General features: G+C 40.1%; 2 protein-coding genes across 2 annotated transcripts; one reads left to right on the plus strand and one right to left on the minus strand.

Moving 5' to 3' along the window:
• The first annotated feature begins 2,384 nt into the window (after positions 1-2,384).
• On the plus strand, positions 2,385-6,280 carry LOC133892749 (beta-ureidopropionase). Its single transcript, XM_062333692.1, has 6 exons — positions 2,385-2,579; positions 4,417-4,524; positions 4,714-4,902; positions 5,034-5,261; positions 5,361-5,585; positions 5,703-6,280. Exons 1-6 carry the CDS (start codon positions 2,451-2,453, stop codon positions 6,063-6,065), a joined length of 1,242 nt encoding a protein of 413 aa, XP_062189676.1. The 5' UTR covers positions 2,385-2,450; the 3' UTR covers positions 6,066-6,280.
• A 113-nt stretch (positions 6,281-6,393) lies between these two features.
• LOC133892750 (probable trehalose-phosphate phosphatase 10) lies at positions 6,394-9,256 on the minus strand. The gene is made up of 10 exons (XM_062333693.1): positions 8,864-9,256; positions 8,304-8,666; positions 8,074-8,214; positions 7,917-7,988; positions 7,689-7,817; positions 7,510-7,566; positions 7,338-7,439; positions 7,008-7,226; positions 6,836-6,928; positions 6,394-6,665 (listed from the first exon to the last, which is right to left on the minus strand). Exons 2-10 carry the CDS (start codon positions 8,502-8,504, stop codon positions 6,600-6,602), a joined length of 1,080 nt encoding a protein of 359 aa, XP_062189677.1. The 5' UTR covers positions 8,505-8,666; positions 8,864-9,256; the 3' UTR covers positions 6,394-6,599.
• Between the last annotated feature and the right edge of the window lie 5,968 nt (positions 9,257-15,224).

Genomic DNA, 15,224 nt, shown 5'->3' on the forward strand with positions numbered 1-15,224 from the left:
TGAATACGCCTACTGAGGACGTTTGTGTATTCTTTGAACACCGCCTCCGTTCAACGGTTACGTATTCATTGTCCTACGGTTACGTATTTATCGTGGAAACCTCCTTTTGTTTTGGTCCGTTTTTAGAGGGCTGATAAAATTTTGGGCAAGGTCAAATTTATAAAAAAGTAGTGTTTTGTTTATAGCAAATTAAGTTTATGTTAAAACTGTGATATGACAGGTAGGATCTACGTGTTATTAATTTTTTATCAAAATATATTTAAATAGGATCTTATTTTGTAGATTTAATTATAAGAAATACAGTAATATAAACGGATTTGTAATCGAATGTACAGTTATTAGAAACTTGATAATAAAAAAATACATTTATTTGCACCATTCACGTGTTGCCACGTATCATGGCTGGCCATCCGGCCAAGCCAAACCCGCGGCGCGCGAATCGGTCGCCCGGAAAGTGTCCAGCTTCGATGTTTTCTGTAGCAGGGCTCGGCCAAATTCTTTTTGGTATACCAAAATTTGGCCCTTAACTAAAGGGAGGCCAAATTTACCGGCAAGGCCTAAATTTGGCCTAGTATATTGAGGCCACGATCTAAACACGTCCTTAGTGCTAACTAGTGTCTATATATTGTAAAGAAATAAAAATATTAAGTATGGTAGTATTAAGTATAAATTTAAGTATAAAGATATGTATACAGAATACTTTAGAAGTGATGTTATAGTTTGATTTTAGATGTAATCTGAAAAAGGAGGACGAGATTATCTATAAATTTCCCTCTTAATATTTATTTTTATTTTTATTAGTAAATCAGGTCTTATATTCATAGCCAAGATGATAAGGCAGTAGAACAATAATAAATAATAAAAGTAGATAAGTTATTAAAAAATTTAAAAAAATTATTAGATAAAAATATAATAGGAAGAAGGTGTGACACGATAACCAAATGTTGTTATGCAGATCAGTGGACCGCATGATCACTGCACAAGCGATGATTATCCAATGTAGCAAGAAGCCAATCAAATCACATGCCGCATTATCTTAGGTATCTCCAGCAGAGTCTATATTTAAGTGTTATAGAACCCCGCAAAGTACTGTAATACTCGAAATTTCTCTTCAGCAGAGTCTGTATCAAGTGCTACGGTGTTGCAAAGGGAATCGGGGACTCTAAATTTTCCGAATTACTGTAGCAGCCGCAACACTGTAGCACCACTGTTTATAGAGGCTGACTGTGGGTCCGGAGGGAGGAGAAGAGTAGTAGAAGGTAGAAAATAGGGTAGCTGTTGGAGATAAAAAAAATAAGGAATGCTGTAATAGTGTTAGGGGATGCTGTAATAGTGTTATAGGAGACAAAATTTTAGAGTATCTGATAGAGATAGCCTTATGATGAAGTAAGAAGCCAATCAGATGATCACCCGCATTCAGTGTTCATAAATTCGAAAGACCTTCGAAAATCATCTGGAGTCGGTAATTATACAGTAATTTGATGAATTTTGATAGAAATTGATCGAATTTTGAATTTTGTTAACTTTTTAATTTTTTAAATTTTAAATTTAAGTGTAATCGATAATCATTCAATTTCTAAATACGGTACAGACCGAATTAACGGTAACTACGATAACAGTTACTGTCGTATTTTTTTTAACGAAAATGCTGGCAAGCAGACGTCCGATGCTTCGGACATTTGATTAGGGCGGCCTATGTACTCGGATCTGAAAATATTATCCTTTTGAGTTACTTATGTGTCCTCGTATGTTTAATGTTTCAGATGTAATGAAAATTTGCTGTAATAGTTATTTTCATATGCTGCATCTCGGAATCTCTTGCCTATATATCCAGATCCGAAAAAATTATCCATTCAAGTTAATTCCTATATTTTCGCATCTCCAATGTTTCAGATGTTCAAATTTAATGTTTCAGACGTTATGAAATTTTATTGCAATAGTTATTTTCGTATGTTGCATCTCGGAATCTCTTGCATACAGATCCAGATCCGAAAAAATTATCCATTTGAGTTAATTTCTATATTTTCGCACCTCTAATATTTCAGATGTTTAAATTTAATGTTTCAGACGTTATGTAAATTTGTTGCTATAATTATTTTTGTATGTTGCACCTAATTTTATACCACATTAGTTTTGTCTGAAATGTTGCGTGTAACATGATGGGATGTCGTGGTAAGAATTTTTCTTTCGAAATCGGATGCATACAACGAGCTATTTTTGATGTGTTTTTTCGATGTTGCAAAAGTTAACTTTAAATATTACAAACATTATTTTTAATGTTGTAACGGACTATTAGCGGACTATTAGCGGATTATTAGAGCGTCCGATGGATGTGACGTCCGGCGGTAGCATCGTCCTTTTTTTAAACTCTGCCTGCAGTTTGTCATCTCGTCACACCTCTAGTTGAAGAGTCCCACTCGCTTCTCTCTCTCCCAAGTCAATCCGATCCGATGGAGAGCAGCAACGGCAAGCCGGCGCAGGGGGAGGAGGGGAAGCCGGCGGCGGCGGAGGGATCGATCGGCGGTTACGAGTCTCTGCACAGGCTCTTGGAGGCCAACCTCTCCCCCGAGCTCTTCCAGGTACTCTCTCACTCCATCGCTCACCGCCCAGATTCGTTCCCTGTCTCTGGCTCTCTTGCCCTGTCGTCGCCGTCGTCTGTGCCCGTTTCTTGGTTCGTGGATGCCGTATCCAAGTTCATCTGAGTCTGTATGTGCCAGCAAGCTCTATTACCTGGTACAGCAACGCCGTTTGATCTCGGAATTACAGTCTCAATCTTCTGCTAGCCGTGTGCGCCGGTGCGTGTTCTTGTGTGGAGAATACCGAGAAATCGGATGAACTTTCGATTTCATGGACAATTCAGGTGCTCTATGACGAAACAGTTGTGTCGTGCGTCAACTATTCACTTTCTCCACTAGTGATATACCAATTAATTAACTATTTCATTTGGACAGAAACATCCTTCTTGTAACATAAATGCTGACACTGATGGATTACATATGGGTCGGTCATAGCCGTGTTTGTAGGCATTTTCCACCCATTTGTCGATGAAATTTGCGTGTGTGTTAATTATTTTCCTTTCAGTGTTGTGTTTCTAGTCAGAGGTACTGTTAACCAGCCGACTAGATCAGAGTCTCTGAATTTTAACCGTGGTCTGATTACAGAGAGTATGTGCTAAACCCTTTAGAGCTGATTGCCCACTGCCCAGTTGAGACACTCCATTTGTCCATAGAGATATGATTCCCAATTTTTATACAAACTTTTTCCCAAAAAAAAAGTGGAAAATTTTCTCCAAACTGTGCTGACAGAAGGGGTGCGTCGTGGTTTTAGTTTTCAGGGACTCAGATTTTTCACCCCAAGCATATATCTTGATGACATTTAGGTTCACTGGTAGGCAATGACAGTCACTATAGGCAACGGCGAAAAGGCCTCCTTCTGGTACTCGAGTTGGCTCCATGGGCAAGCCCCAAAAAACATTGCTCCCCTAACCTATTCCACTACCTCAAGAAAAAATTCTCTGTTAAACAAGGACTAACGGAGAACAGATGGTTGGGCTACATCAGTCGGATAGACACCGAGGCAAAGCTCCTCCAATTTTCGCACCTCTGGAGCATGTTACGTGAACAAAATCTACGCCCGGAAGAGCTCGATCAAATAACGTGGCGCTGGACAGATAGCGGTACATACACGTCAAAGAGTGCATACAAAATCCAATTCGTAGGAAAAATAAACAAATGCAAGAATCAGTCGATCTGGAACGCAAGGGTGGAACCAAAATGCAAGACGTTCTCTTGGGTGCACCTTCAAAATAAGATCCTAACTGCGGACAACCTCGCTAAAAAGGGATGGCCTCATCACCAAGCATATCGCCTCTGCGATAAAGCGAAGGAAACATCAACACACATGCAAAGACTACGTGTTCACATGGCAAGTTTGGACCCAACTGACGCGTTGGTCGCGGCTGCATAATATCCCGCCATTAACTTCCTACTGCACAATTAGAGGCTGAAGGAACGCAGCGTCGAGCCGTATTGACAAACAGCTATGAAGAACTTTTGACGGGGTGGTCATCGCGTTTTGGTGGAACATATGAAAAGAAAGAAACCTTCGAACTTTCTAGAACGTCTAATGCGACGCCGTGCAGGTAGCGGAAAAAACCAAGGAGCAAGTAGAAGAGTTTCAAAGAGCACTACCAATTTGATCGGTACTGTAGTAGCAGCCTGTTGTTTTTACGTGAATTTGTTTCTGGCCGGTGTGGCCGGGATAGGCGTGTTGTGCCTCCCGCTACTGTGAACTTTTGTTTTGTATCCGCTTTTATTCCTTCTCTAATAAAATTGGCAAGCCTCATGCCTTCTTTTCAAAAAAATAATTAGGTTCACTTGTTGATGTTTTCAACTCATTTTTCTTGCTTATTAACAGGAAGCAAGACGATTGCTGTTGGGACTGAATTGCGCACGCCCTCTTGATGCAATCTCACTGCCTGAAGCTGCAACCACTCTTGCAGAAACGCATAATTTTGATGTGCAGGTTATTTCCTAAAAAAAACCCATTTATTAGCAGTTGTTGCTTGCCAACTGATTGTGTAATTTGCAGATATGAAATACATCAGCAGTTAACAAACAGTAGCTAATTTTCCTATTTTCTGTTTTTTTTTTTTGTGGAAACTTTTCCTCTTCTCTTGTGACAGATTTAAACAGTGATATACTTGTGCTACAGGCTTTCTGTTTCGGTGCAGACAAAGAGTTCATGAGGCAACCACGAGTTGTTCGAGTTGGTCTAATTCAGAATTCAATTTCTGTTCCCACTACTTATCATTTTGCTGACCAAAAGAAGGCTATCATGGAGAAAATAAAACCCATCATTAATGCAGCCGGTGCTTCTGGTGTCAATATTTTGTGCTTACAAGTGAGTACCTTGTACTTTCTTTTGTACATTTGAAATGATCATACGCCAAGATTCAGGAAGCTTCTCTATAGATGTTGCGTTATATTCCCAAAGAACAGATTGTTTCTAATGATTCGTACCCCAAAATTCAGGAAGCCTGGACAATGCCTTTTGCCTTCTGCACACGTGAGAAAAGATGGTGTGAGTTTGCTGAGCCGGTTGATGGAGAATCTACTCGGTTCCTTCAAGAACTTGCAAAAAAATATAACATGGTAATTGTGAGCCCAATCCTTGAAAGGGATGTAAACCATGGGGAGACTGTGTGGAATACTGCTGTTGTAATTGGAAATAATGGCAACATAATTGGCATTCATAGAAAGGTATGTGCATTACTTCATTTTTCCTTTTCTTTGGCTGCATTTTCTTTTCCTCCATTCTGTCAGGAAGCACTTGCAGTGTCTAACTAAACACTACTACAGAATCACATCCCAAGAGTTGGCGATTTTAATGAGAGTACATACTACATGGAGGGTAACACTGGGCACCCAGTGTTTGAAACAGCTTATGGCAAAATAGCAGTGAACATTTGTTATGGAAGACATCATCCCCTTAATTGGCTTGCATTTGGCCTCAATGGAGCTGAAATAGTATTCAACCCATCTGCAACCGTTGGTGAACTCAGTGAACCAATGTGGCCTATTGAGGTCAGAGAAATACCTGCACTCTGCATTATAGCACATATTTCCAGTAAATGCATTTGGAGACTTTGGGACGCGTACTTAATTCTATTTTTTTTTCTCTAACTTGTGGTGCCATTTCAGGCTAGGAACGCTGCAATTGCAAACAGCTACTTTGTTGGATCAATTAACCGGGTTGGCACAGAAGTCTTCCCAAATCCTTTCACATCTGGTGACGGGAAACCTCAGCATGCAGACTTCGGCCATTTCTATGGATCTAGCCATTTCTCAGCACCTGATGCTTCTTGCACCCCATCACTATCTCGCTATCGAGATGGCTTGATGATCTCTGATATGGACCTCAACCTATGCCGCCAGATCAAAGACAAGTGGGCCTTCCGCATGACTGCTCGTTATGAGATGTATGCTTCCTTGCTTTCAGAGTACTTGAAACCAGATTTTAAACCTCAAGTCATCGCTGATCCCTTGATTAATAAGAGGGCATAAAACTGAGATGATGCTGGATTAGGGAGGCCACTTTGTGCTGGGATTTCTAAAGTAAGAATTTATAGCTTGGAGGAATAATCTGTTTGAAGGTGCAGATCAATGGAAGCCTCCTTTCCTTTTTCTTTTTCTTTTTCGCATGATGTAAAAACACGTTGTACACTTATTTGCTCAATTGAAGTTTCCTCCACCTGACTTTTGCTCAAGTGAAAAGCCAATATATTTTGTTTTGTGTTATAATTTGCATTGGGGGTGTTCTATGAAGATGATGCGCCAAATGGTTTACAACTTAAAAGACTTAAGAAACTGCTCCAGAAAGAATGTTGAATTAATTGGCCAAACATGTAGATATCTGAGCAACATTGTTCAAAGCACCGACTGGTACAGAATGCCTTGCATTCTTTTACATTAAAACAATTTAGCAATGTATTGCCAAGCTAAGGTAAAAGGATAGAAAAGTCCATTATGTGCAATTCAATTCTCTAGTCCTCTTTGCCAGAAATTAACCCTAAAATCATCAACAGATATTATCAACTACTACTTCATTGTTATTCGTGAAGCTTCTTCCTTCCATTTCACTAACCTTTTCAGGAAATCCATCACCTGCAATTGAATTGGTAGAGTTCAATATCTGAATGCAAACCAACTTAGCAGAAAGCTAATGCAACCGGTAACAGCTCAATATATAATGGCGACCAAAACTATCCAATTATATAATTTGCAATAGAACTGTGCATTAAATGATAGCAGCTCTAGACATATTATGAATTTACCTCAGATGGGTCTACCAGAGAATACAATGCATGAGATTCTTTCGGTACAGATGACACCAAAATTCCAAAACCCCGTTTGTCTTCCCGTAAAACCTGCGGATTAAAACCATAAAGTGAATTCTATACATGGAAAAGCATGGATCTTTTTCAGCATGGAAACTGAATTTCGCACCTTAAACGCGTCCTCGTCAGTACGGTCATCTCCAATGTAGATAGGGAGTACGTTGTCACAATTAGCTAGCCCTAGAGAGTCTAACAAGAACTCCACAGCCTTTCCTTTGTTCCAGTCTATCACTGGACGAATTTCTAAAACCTTCCGTCCATGACTCAGTTGCAGGCGAGGGTAGGCTTTCAGGACGTCGTTTGTGTGCTCCGCGACAAGTGGCCAATCCTGAAAGTCAAGTGAATCAGAAGCAAGGAAGTGTAATGTGACTGAAGACATTCTATCAGATCATAGTGGTTCTTCCCCGAAAAAAAACATTTTCAGCCAGTGAAACCTCACCTTCTCGTCGACATTGCGGTAGTGCACCGACAGGCAAAACTTGTTGTTTTCAACTTTTGCACCGTGTATTCCCCTGATCTTCTCGACAAGCAATCTGAAAACCTGCACCGCGTGACGCTGCGATGAGTAGCAAGCTCGCAATATAGAGTCATGAAGGCTGAGACCTTTCTACCTCGTCGATCATCGGTAAGAATTCACTGGCAGCCTGAAACATCTTCACCTCCTTATCCTGCAAGATGAAAACTTTGTTTTAAAAAACGTCCCAGTCGAAGAAACATCAATTGTACTTTGACGTACCAAATAGTGATAAATATATTTCTTATTGGACGATGGTTAAAGCCATTTCCTCACCTGCTTGTTACTGTAATTAGTGCAGCTTTTATGGCCAGTAACAGAACCAGATTTCCCCAATGGACTCATGATGTCTATTCCATGGCTACCAGCATAGTACAGTTCTGTTAGTTTAACAAAATCAAACACCTAAAAATTGATGCAAAGCAGTACAGTTAAACACCAGAAAGAAAGAAATTAAGAAGCAAAAAACAATCCATGTCGAAATTTCATCGATAACATATGCACCTTATCACAAGATCTTCCACTGATAATCGCAGTGGGAAGATGCAATGCAACATTTTTCACCACCTCACGCATCTGTATATGTGAAATATGATTGCGCAGATGTTCAGTCACAACACGGCAAAGAGAAGGGAACTCTTAGATGCTGAAATGAAATTACCTGATCAGACATGATGGCATTGTCAGGTTCATCGACGATAGGTGAGAGGGTGCCATCATAGTCCAAGAACAATGCTATCTTTTTACCTTTGCCGTAGGCAACAATTCGATCAAATGCATTTAGAGCTGAAGGATACTTCTTCTGCAAATACAAGGGACACGCAATAGCACCAACTCTTACCATACCAATGCTACAGCTACAAGGTTTCAATAAGTGAGATGTAAACTCACAGTCCAAGCTCGGTAGATCGGATCAAATGCGCCAGGGTTACCGATGTTCACACAAATAGAAGTAGGCGAGGATATCTTCATGTCATTCAGCCAGCCACTCGCATGTAATGGCATCGGTTTCAGAGGCAAAGCCAGTTCTTTCAGCTCCTCGACTGAAGGATCATCATGAGTGCAGTTTCTACCATTAGCATAGGAACCCATGAAGATCTTTTGTTGTCGAACAGCCGAAGGCCTTGTTATTGTTAGCGACAACTTAGTCAGACTATCCTTTTGTATGAAGAACAACCTATCTTCAGTATCTTCTTGCCATCACAGCCCGTTTCCAATGAAAAGAAAGAACCAGTGCAATCAGATACATGCCCCCTGTCAGACAAATGCAAAAGTAAGGAAATAATGTTCATATACATACTGCAAGAAGCCCCTGAATCTCCAAATGAACATTGCAAAAAGGTAAGGTGACAATGTTTATATACACTTTACCAAGGCAGCGAAAAGTAGTGACTTGCGGAGGAAACTGATGCAGTAAGCAACTTATTGGTTTGGAAGTCAAAAAGGCTTACGCTGGCTACCAGGGATTGCTGAATTGGATGGCTTCAAGTCAACAACAGCCAATGAGACAAAGTCTTACGAAGAACGGCAGAATCCTCCGTACACACACATCAGGAACATATGTTACTCCAGTAAGCACAATCAATTAGGATTTGGAGACGACATGGTCGGCTGCATAAAAATATTCTGTGCGCAGCCATGAAGACTACTGATACAGTATACTTTATATTAATGAAAGAATCAAGCAAGCAACAACTGTGAGTAAACAAGTTTTTAGACACACCAAGGCAGATCGATGGTAAAGTCAATGAGGGATTTGGGATTGTGCGGCCAGGTCTTCCTTGTATGCTTGTCCAGGAAGACTGTGCAGTAAGCACTGACATCTTCTGTAACTTTGGCAATTGGTATGCTCTAAAGAAATTCTACTCGCACAAGGCAACCTGGTGCCCGATTTAGGGGGCAAGAACCAGACTTGTTATGTGTTCTCTAATGTTCTTGCAGAGTCATACAAGGCAAATCTATCATGTGAGTTAGTTGTGATTGTTTGCAAACCATATAATGTCCTTTTTCTAATGGTGAAATAACTTTTTGGAACTGTCTCCAAGGGAAAATGAGACATAGCTCCAACAAAAGAAAGAAATTAAGATTCTACCTACCTTGATTGCTTGTCACAAGAACGTGGAAGAAAAAGTCACAGAAAATAAGGAACGTGGACGCACATCAACAACGAAGTCATGTCAGGGTCTGAAACTTCACGTACATTAAACAATCTCAATTAGGAGGTCATTTTCACCCTTAAAAAGGGTCCTCTCCGAGAAACCTTAACAGGCTAGTAGTACAACAATGGTTTTACCAATCAAATAAGCATTTGATTAGATGAAGCAAAACTCAAAGGACTATTAGCAGTACAACAATTGGGGGAAATTGCAAGCAACAAAGCAAATTGCAGCTTGGTCAAAGAATGACGCAAAGATCGCTTGACAAGTTACAAGATGGCGTGAGAGAGCATCAAAATAATTTGATATACGTGGCAACATTTGAAACTTGATACAACAACAAAATGGAAGTAAGTCAAAAACTCAATATACTAGTTTGCAGGGTTAGAGTCTTCTTGATTGATTCTAAAATGTTTTCTTTGTCATACGTTTAATATTTCTCATGATTATATAGTTTACGGCCACAGTTGACCGTAACAATAACATGCCAAGAAAGGACTAGTGTAAAGGCAAATATCTTGAAGTCAGAGAATCATGAAAATATCGAATTCGGGAAGGAGTGCCGTGAGATATGTGAATGGAGGCCTTGCTCAGAATGGATGAAAAGCAAGGATTATGAAGGATCTGCTCCATTTACTGAATATTTCAGATGTAGTTCCTCCGTTCAAGATAGGGCCTAATTTGTTTTGAAATAAGGACAATTGCACTGTGCCATTCCATTGATCAAAGAATAGAACACTCATCGAATAGAAAAAGTGACTACACCTATGATTACTAGAAAGATAGCGCCTAATTTGAATCCTATGGTATGTTCGGGTAACAATTAAGGGAGTTAGGTACTAATATGGGGCATATCCCGCTCTTGTCATCTATTGCCGATTTATATCGGTATCCCATTACAAGAAGCAAGCTGGATAAAAAGAAATCAAAATAGAAAGAGGCATGCACTGATGCACAAGGTAATAAACATGAACCGGCCTCGATGAATTTGGACCTAAAATTTTAGAATCTATAGCACATATTAACAGCTCCATGCCCACGAATGATTTCTACATATTTTGTCCAGAACGAGAACCAAATCAAATGGATCAATATTTTGCATGCATTCACACATTTGATTAATCTGCCATAATATTTATCATTCTGTGGCAACAGACCGCCATTCGTGCCTGATCTGATTACCAATTGCAGTAAATTAAAACCTAATGAACTTAAACGAATGGGAGTTTATTTTGCATGCATTTGCGCCGAATTTATTCGCTTGTGTGCAAACATATAGTTATGAATCGAATTAATCGCCTGAGAAGGTTAGGAGATTCTTACCTGATTTGGAGAGGGCAGAACTAGAATTTGGAGAGAGAGAGAGAGAGAGAGAGAGAGAGAGAGAGAGAGAGAGAGAGAGAGAGAGAGGCTTGCATGTAGCAATCAACGAAACGGGAGAAAAGAGAGGAAAAAGGTACGCACGAGGTGGCCATTTATAACGAGAGAGAGGGGGGCAAGGAAGAGAGAGAACTTAAGCGAAGGTTGTGTCCACAGATTTTTTTGTTTCTTTCTTTTTTGGATGGTGTAAGCCTCTAGATTTCTAATTTGAGTTTTAGTGATTAATGAGAATAGATTATCATGACTAACGTGTGATTTGTAGGAATTATTAAAAGTTAAGTAAGGTGATAATTCTTGTGTATTCTCAGCCTCTATTGGTTTTCATGTTGATGGTTAAAAGAATATGTGTGAAGATTAATGACTAACTAGTTCTAAAAGATATTTAAAGTAGTATAGGTCTTTGTTTTTCCTTTGAACGTATTATTAATGGGAGTTGAGGATAGTAGTTTGATCTAAGTTAGAGTTAGAGAGTTAGTTATGATGTATCATAATCAAGTATAGCACTAGCTAGCTAAGAGGAAGCCCAAAAACGAAATGATCGAAGACGCATCAATTTTTAGAGTGAAATGGATGAGTCTAGATTTTTTATGTACACCATATGATTGATATAGAGAGAAAATTTTCAGTGGAAAATTGAGGTTATGCTTAATGAATGATCCGATGGTCAACATCGAAAGATGAATAATGTTTCACCAGAGGAATTATATAGAGAGCACTTCTGAGTAGAAGCTTAAAGCTATACTCATCGGAATTTCCACTGAATGCATCATAAGATTATGCACTAGAAGTTCCATTGATCATCGGAGGAATCACTTGTGTAATTATACAGAGTAGTCTAATTTCAAGGTATTGTATCAGCATACACATCGGATGTTTCAATGTTAGGGTTCAAACATCATCGGATCATCCAGTGAGTGTTGCCGTACAATAACGGTTAGTTTGTGGTGATTGGCTAATGGCTATAAATACACCACCTCTGCGCCATAAAGGCCCTCTTGGCTGGTGGTTAATCTCAATTGCATACTTAGAGAGTCAAAGAGGAGAAAAAAACACTTGAGTGATTTCCAGGCTCCTTAATTGCAAAGATTAAGGATATCATTAGTGCTAGAAGAGTAACTAGTATGTATCCAATTATCTCTTTGACTTAGATTAGGTCAAGTGAGGTTCTTAGCTTGCTACTCTTGGTGATTGACGTCACTTAGATGGCTTGGTGATGTTTGGTCTCAAAGAGCTTCATGGTGAAGTGATCGTTGAAGCCCAAAGATGATTATGTGACAGTTTGGAGTCCATCGATCCGGAATGGAGAATGACCGCCACTAGAGAGCATTTGGTGCCTTACATGGGATCAAGATGGAGCTATACCATTTCGCGGATGCTCCAATGAGGACAAGGGGGAAGTGAATATTCCTTGATACCTCGAGAAAAAAATCAAGTCCCATTGTCCCTTCTCTTTACTTTTGTAGGAAACATGCACTTAGAGAGATTGTAGCATTTACTTTAGGACATATATGTGATTTTGGCGATTAATGACAACATAGTCAATGAGACTAACATGTGTGTCAAGTATATGCTTTAATATGTTTCATGGATGCAATACATGAAGAAGCCACCCAAGTTAGGATAAAGTTTGTTAGAGGAGGAAAGAGAAAAGTCATACGCCAGATGGTCTGATGTAAAGAGGTGTGAACACTGAAGGCTTCCACCAGAGTATTTCCTGCAGAGAAGTTTTCAAGAGTTGAAGATTGAAGATTAAGACACCAGGTGGTCCGGTGATCAATGATGTGTGCACCAGAGGCTCACACCGGAGTATTTTACACAGAGAAGCATGAAGTGGCTAGATCAGGCTCAAGAAAACATGACGTATGGTCCGATGATGGAATTGAAGGTATACCAGAATGACTGGTGTTTACAGAGACTTTGAGTGGAGTTCCAATGGCTAGTTTCTGAGGTTGTACTCACCAGATAATCCGGTGTTAGTACAACTTTTGTCATCAGATCATCCGGTGTTAACAACTTTTCTGAGTCATTAGGAAAACAGCTAGTTGGTAAGTTTGAGGCTATAAATACCCATCCACTCGATCATTTGAGGTAGCTGGAGTCCAAAGAAGACATCCAAGCCATTAAAGTGCTTAAAATGATCATCCAAGGTGATTAAGCATAAGATTAGTGAGTGATTAGTGCTTATAGGTCTAGAGAGAAGAGTTGTTAGGTGTTGTTGCCTAGATAGTGGATCAAGGAGTGATCCAAACTTTGTATCTCGTGATATGTCGGCACTTTGAGATGGAGTTGCTCAAGCTTGTTGACCCTCCCACTTAGTGTGGAGCGGTGACAAGAAGTTTGTACGGGGACACGGAAACCCTTGCCTTAGTGGCTCAAGCTCCGAAATAAAGACGACGACAAGTGATCGGGAGAGAGGCTAGTTGTGAGATCTCGCCTTTATGGTTTAGTGGCTCATCCAAGTTAAGGTCTTATTTTTGTGACTTAATGGCTCAAGAGACATGACCGGAAGAGTCTTGACGACCGAGAGCATATTCTTGGTGGAGCTCCAACGTGGACTAGTGGTGGTATTCATGCCATCGATACCACATGATAAAAATTTTTATATCGAGTTTGCTCTCTCTACCTTATTTACGTTTCTGTATTTACATATTTGCAATTTATCTTCCTAATTAGGTTGCAAGTTCTTTTAATCGGTAGGGTAGACACACTAGATAAAACTAAAGTACATTTAGATAGAAATTGATATAAGTTTATCCTGTGTAGTTTTTAGAGTCGAATAGAAGTGTCCTAATTCACACCTCCTCTTAAGACATCACCAATCACTACAACTTTGAGCAATTTAATTCTAGCATTTAATTTTGGCAATTACAATCTTGCAATTTCTTCTACTAGGGTTGCTTTGTTAGAACACGGGTAGTGATTGATCGAGCTTGCATGTTTATCACCTAGAAACTAGTGCATATTTCAGGAGTAAATTTGGAAAATATCATCATAAAGATCACCTAATTTGGAAAATATCGTTGGTGTTTCTAGGACATGTAGTCCCAGGACCCACATGTCATCCTCGCAGGTGGTAATATTTTTCAATATAGGTATCTTTGCAATGGTATCTATCTAATTTTTTCTTTCGGTTAAGGTTGATATTTTCCTTGCAATAATTTTTAGAGGTGGAAAAGTTTTAGAACTCAATTCACCCCCTCCTTTTTGGGCGCCTTGATCCTTCACGTGGCTTCTAATTAAGATGTTAAAATGGTTTAACTTGGGATAAGTATTGCTTGATAATGTGTATTTATGAGTCCATTGATCACATCTTCTTATTGATTTCGATTTTTGATGAACTGGTTGGTGCACGGGACTTAATACAATAACCTAAGATGTCAAATGTAGCCGTGTTAGAGTCCTAAATGACACAATATAACAAAAATGAACTGCCCACATTTCGTGGTGAGCTTACACAAAATTAGAAATGACTTTGTTCGTTGAAACTATCTTATTTGAAATAGAAAAAAAAACTATCTTATTGTTTTCCAACTAGCCGCATGTTCCATATTTCAAATAGAAAGGTTGCCGCATTCGTTGCCAACATTCAGCAAGACAAATCCTCTCTTCTTTTTTTCTGTTTTGCTCTGTTATGCTTGAAGCTAAGGCTAGTCAAACAGCCCCTACGTGCAATTGAACGCAGCAATACTAACATTCTGAATCAGCATCATGCTTTCACTTGTTGCTTCACTGATGTTTCTTACAAAAATGCAAACGAGATAGGATCAGGATTCATATACAAGCTAACATTCTAAAATGGCTCCATGTAGAATTGTATTGATCAACTGGACAACCTTCTATTGATCATGGCATGTACATATATAGATTACATCAAGGCCTTTGGCCAAGCCTGTACAGGCGCGGACGTTACACGCGAGCGGGCAAGCGCGCAGAGCGGGAGCGTGGGCGCCGTGGAGACCGGATCGCGTGGGCGCCGTGGATACCGGGTGGATCGGTTGGAGTCGCGGCGAGTGCGCGCTGGGCGGCTTTAGCCGTTGCAGAGCTGTTTCCGCTGACACCCCCCCGCAGTCTCGACGTCGGGCGCGGTGACGGAGAGGCTGTCTCTGAAGTCGAAGAACAGCGCTGAAGGTAGCCCTTTGGTGAACACATCAGCGAGTTGGCGCGCACTGGGAACGTGCGTGACGCGAAGCTCTCCAATAGCCACTTTTTCCCGAACGAAGTGGATGACTAGCTCAATGTGCTTGGTTCGCCGGTGGTGGACATGGTTCCTGGACAT

Source organism: Phragmites australis, chromosome 15 (assembly GCF_958298935.1).
Source record: "Phragmites australis chromosome 15, lpPhrAust1.1, whole genome shotgun sequence".
NCBI lineage: Eukaryota > Viridiplantae > Streptophyta > Magnoliopsida > Poales > Poaceae > Phragmites > Phragmites australis.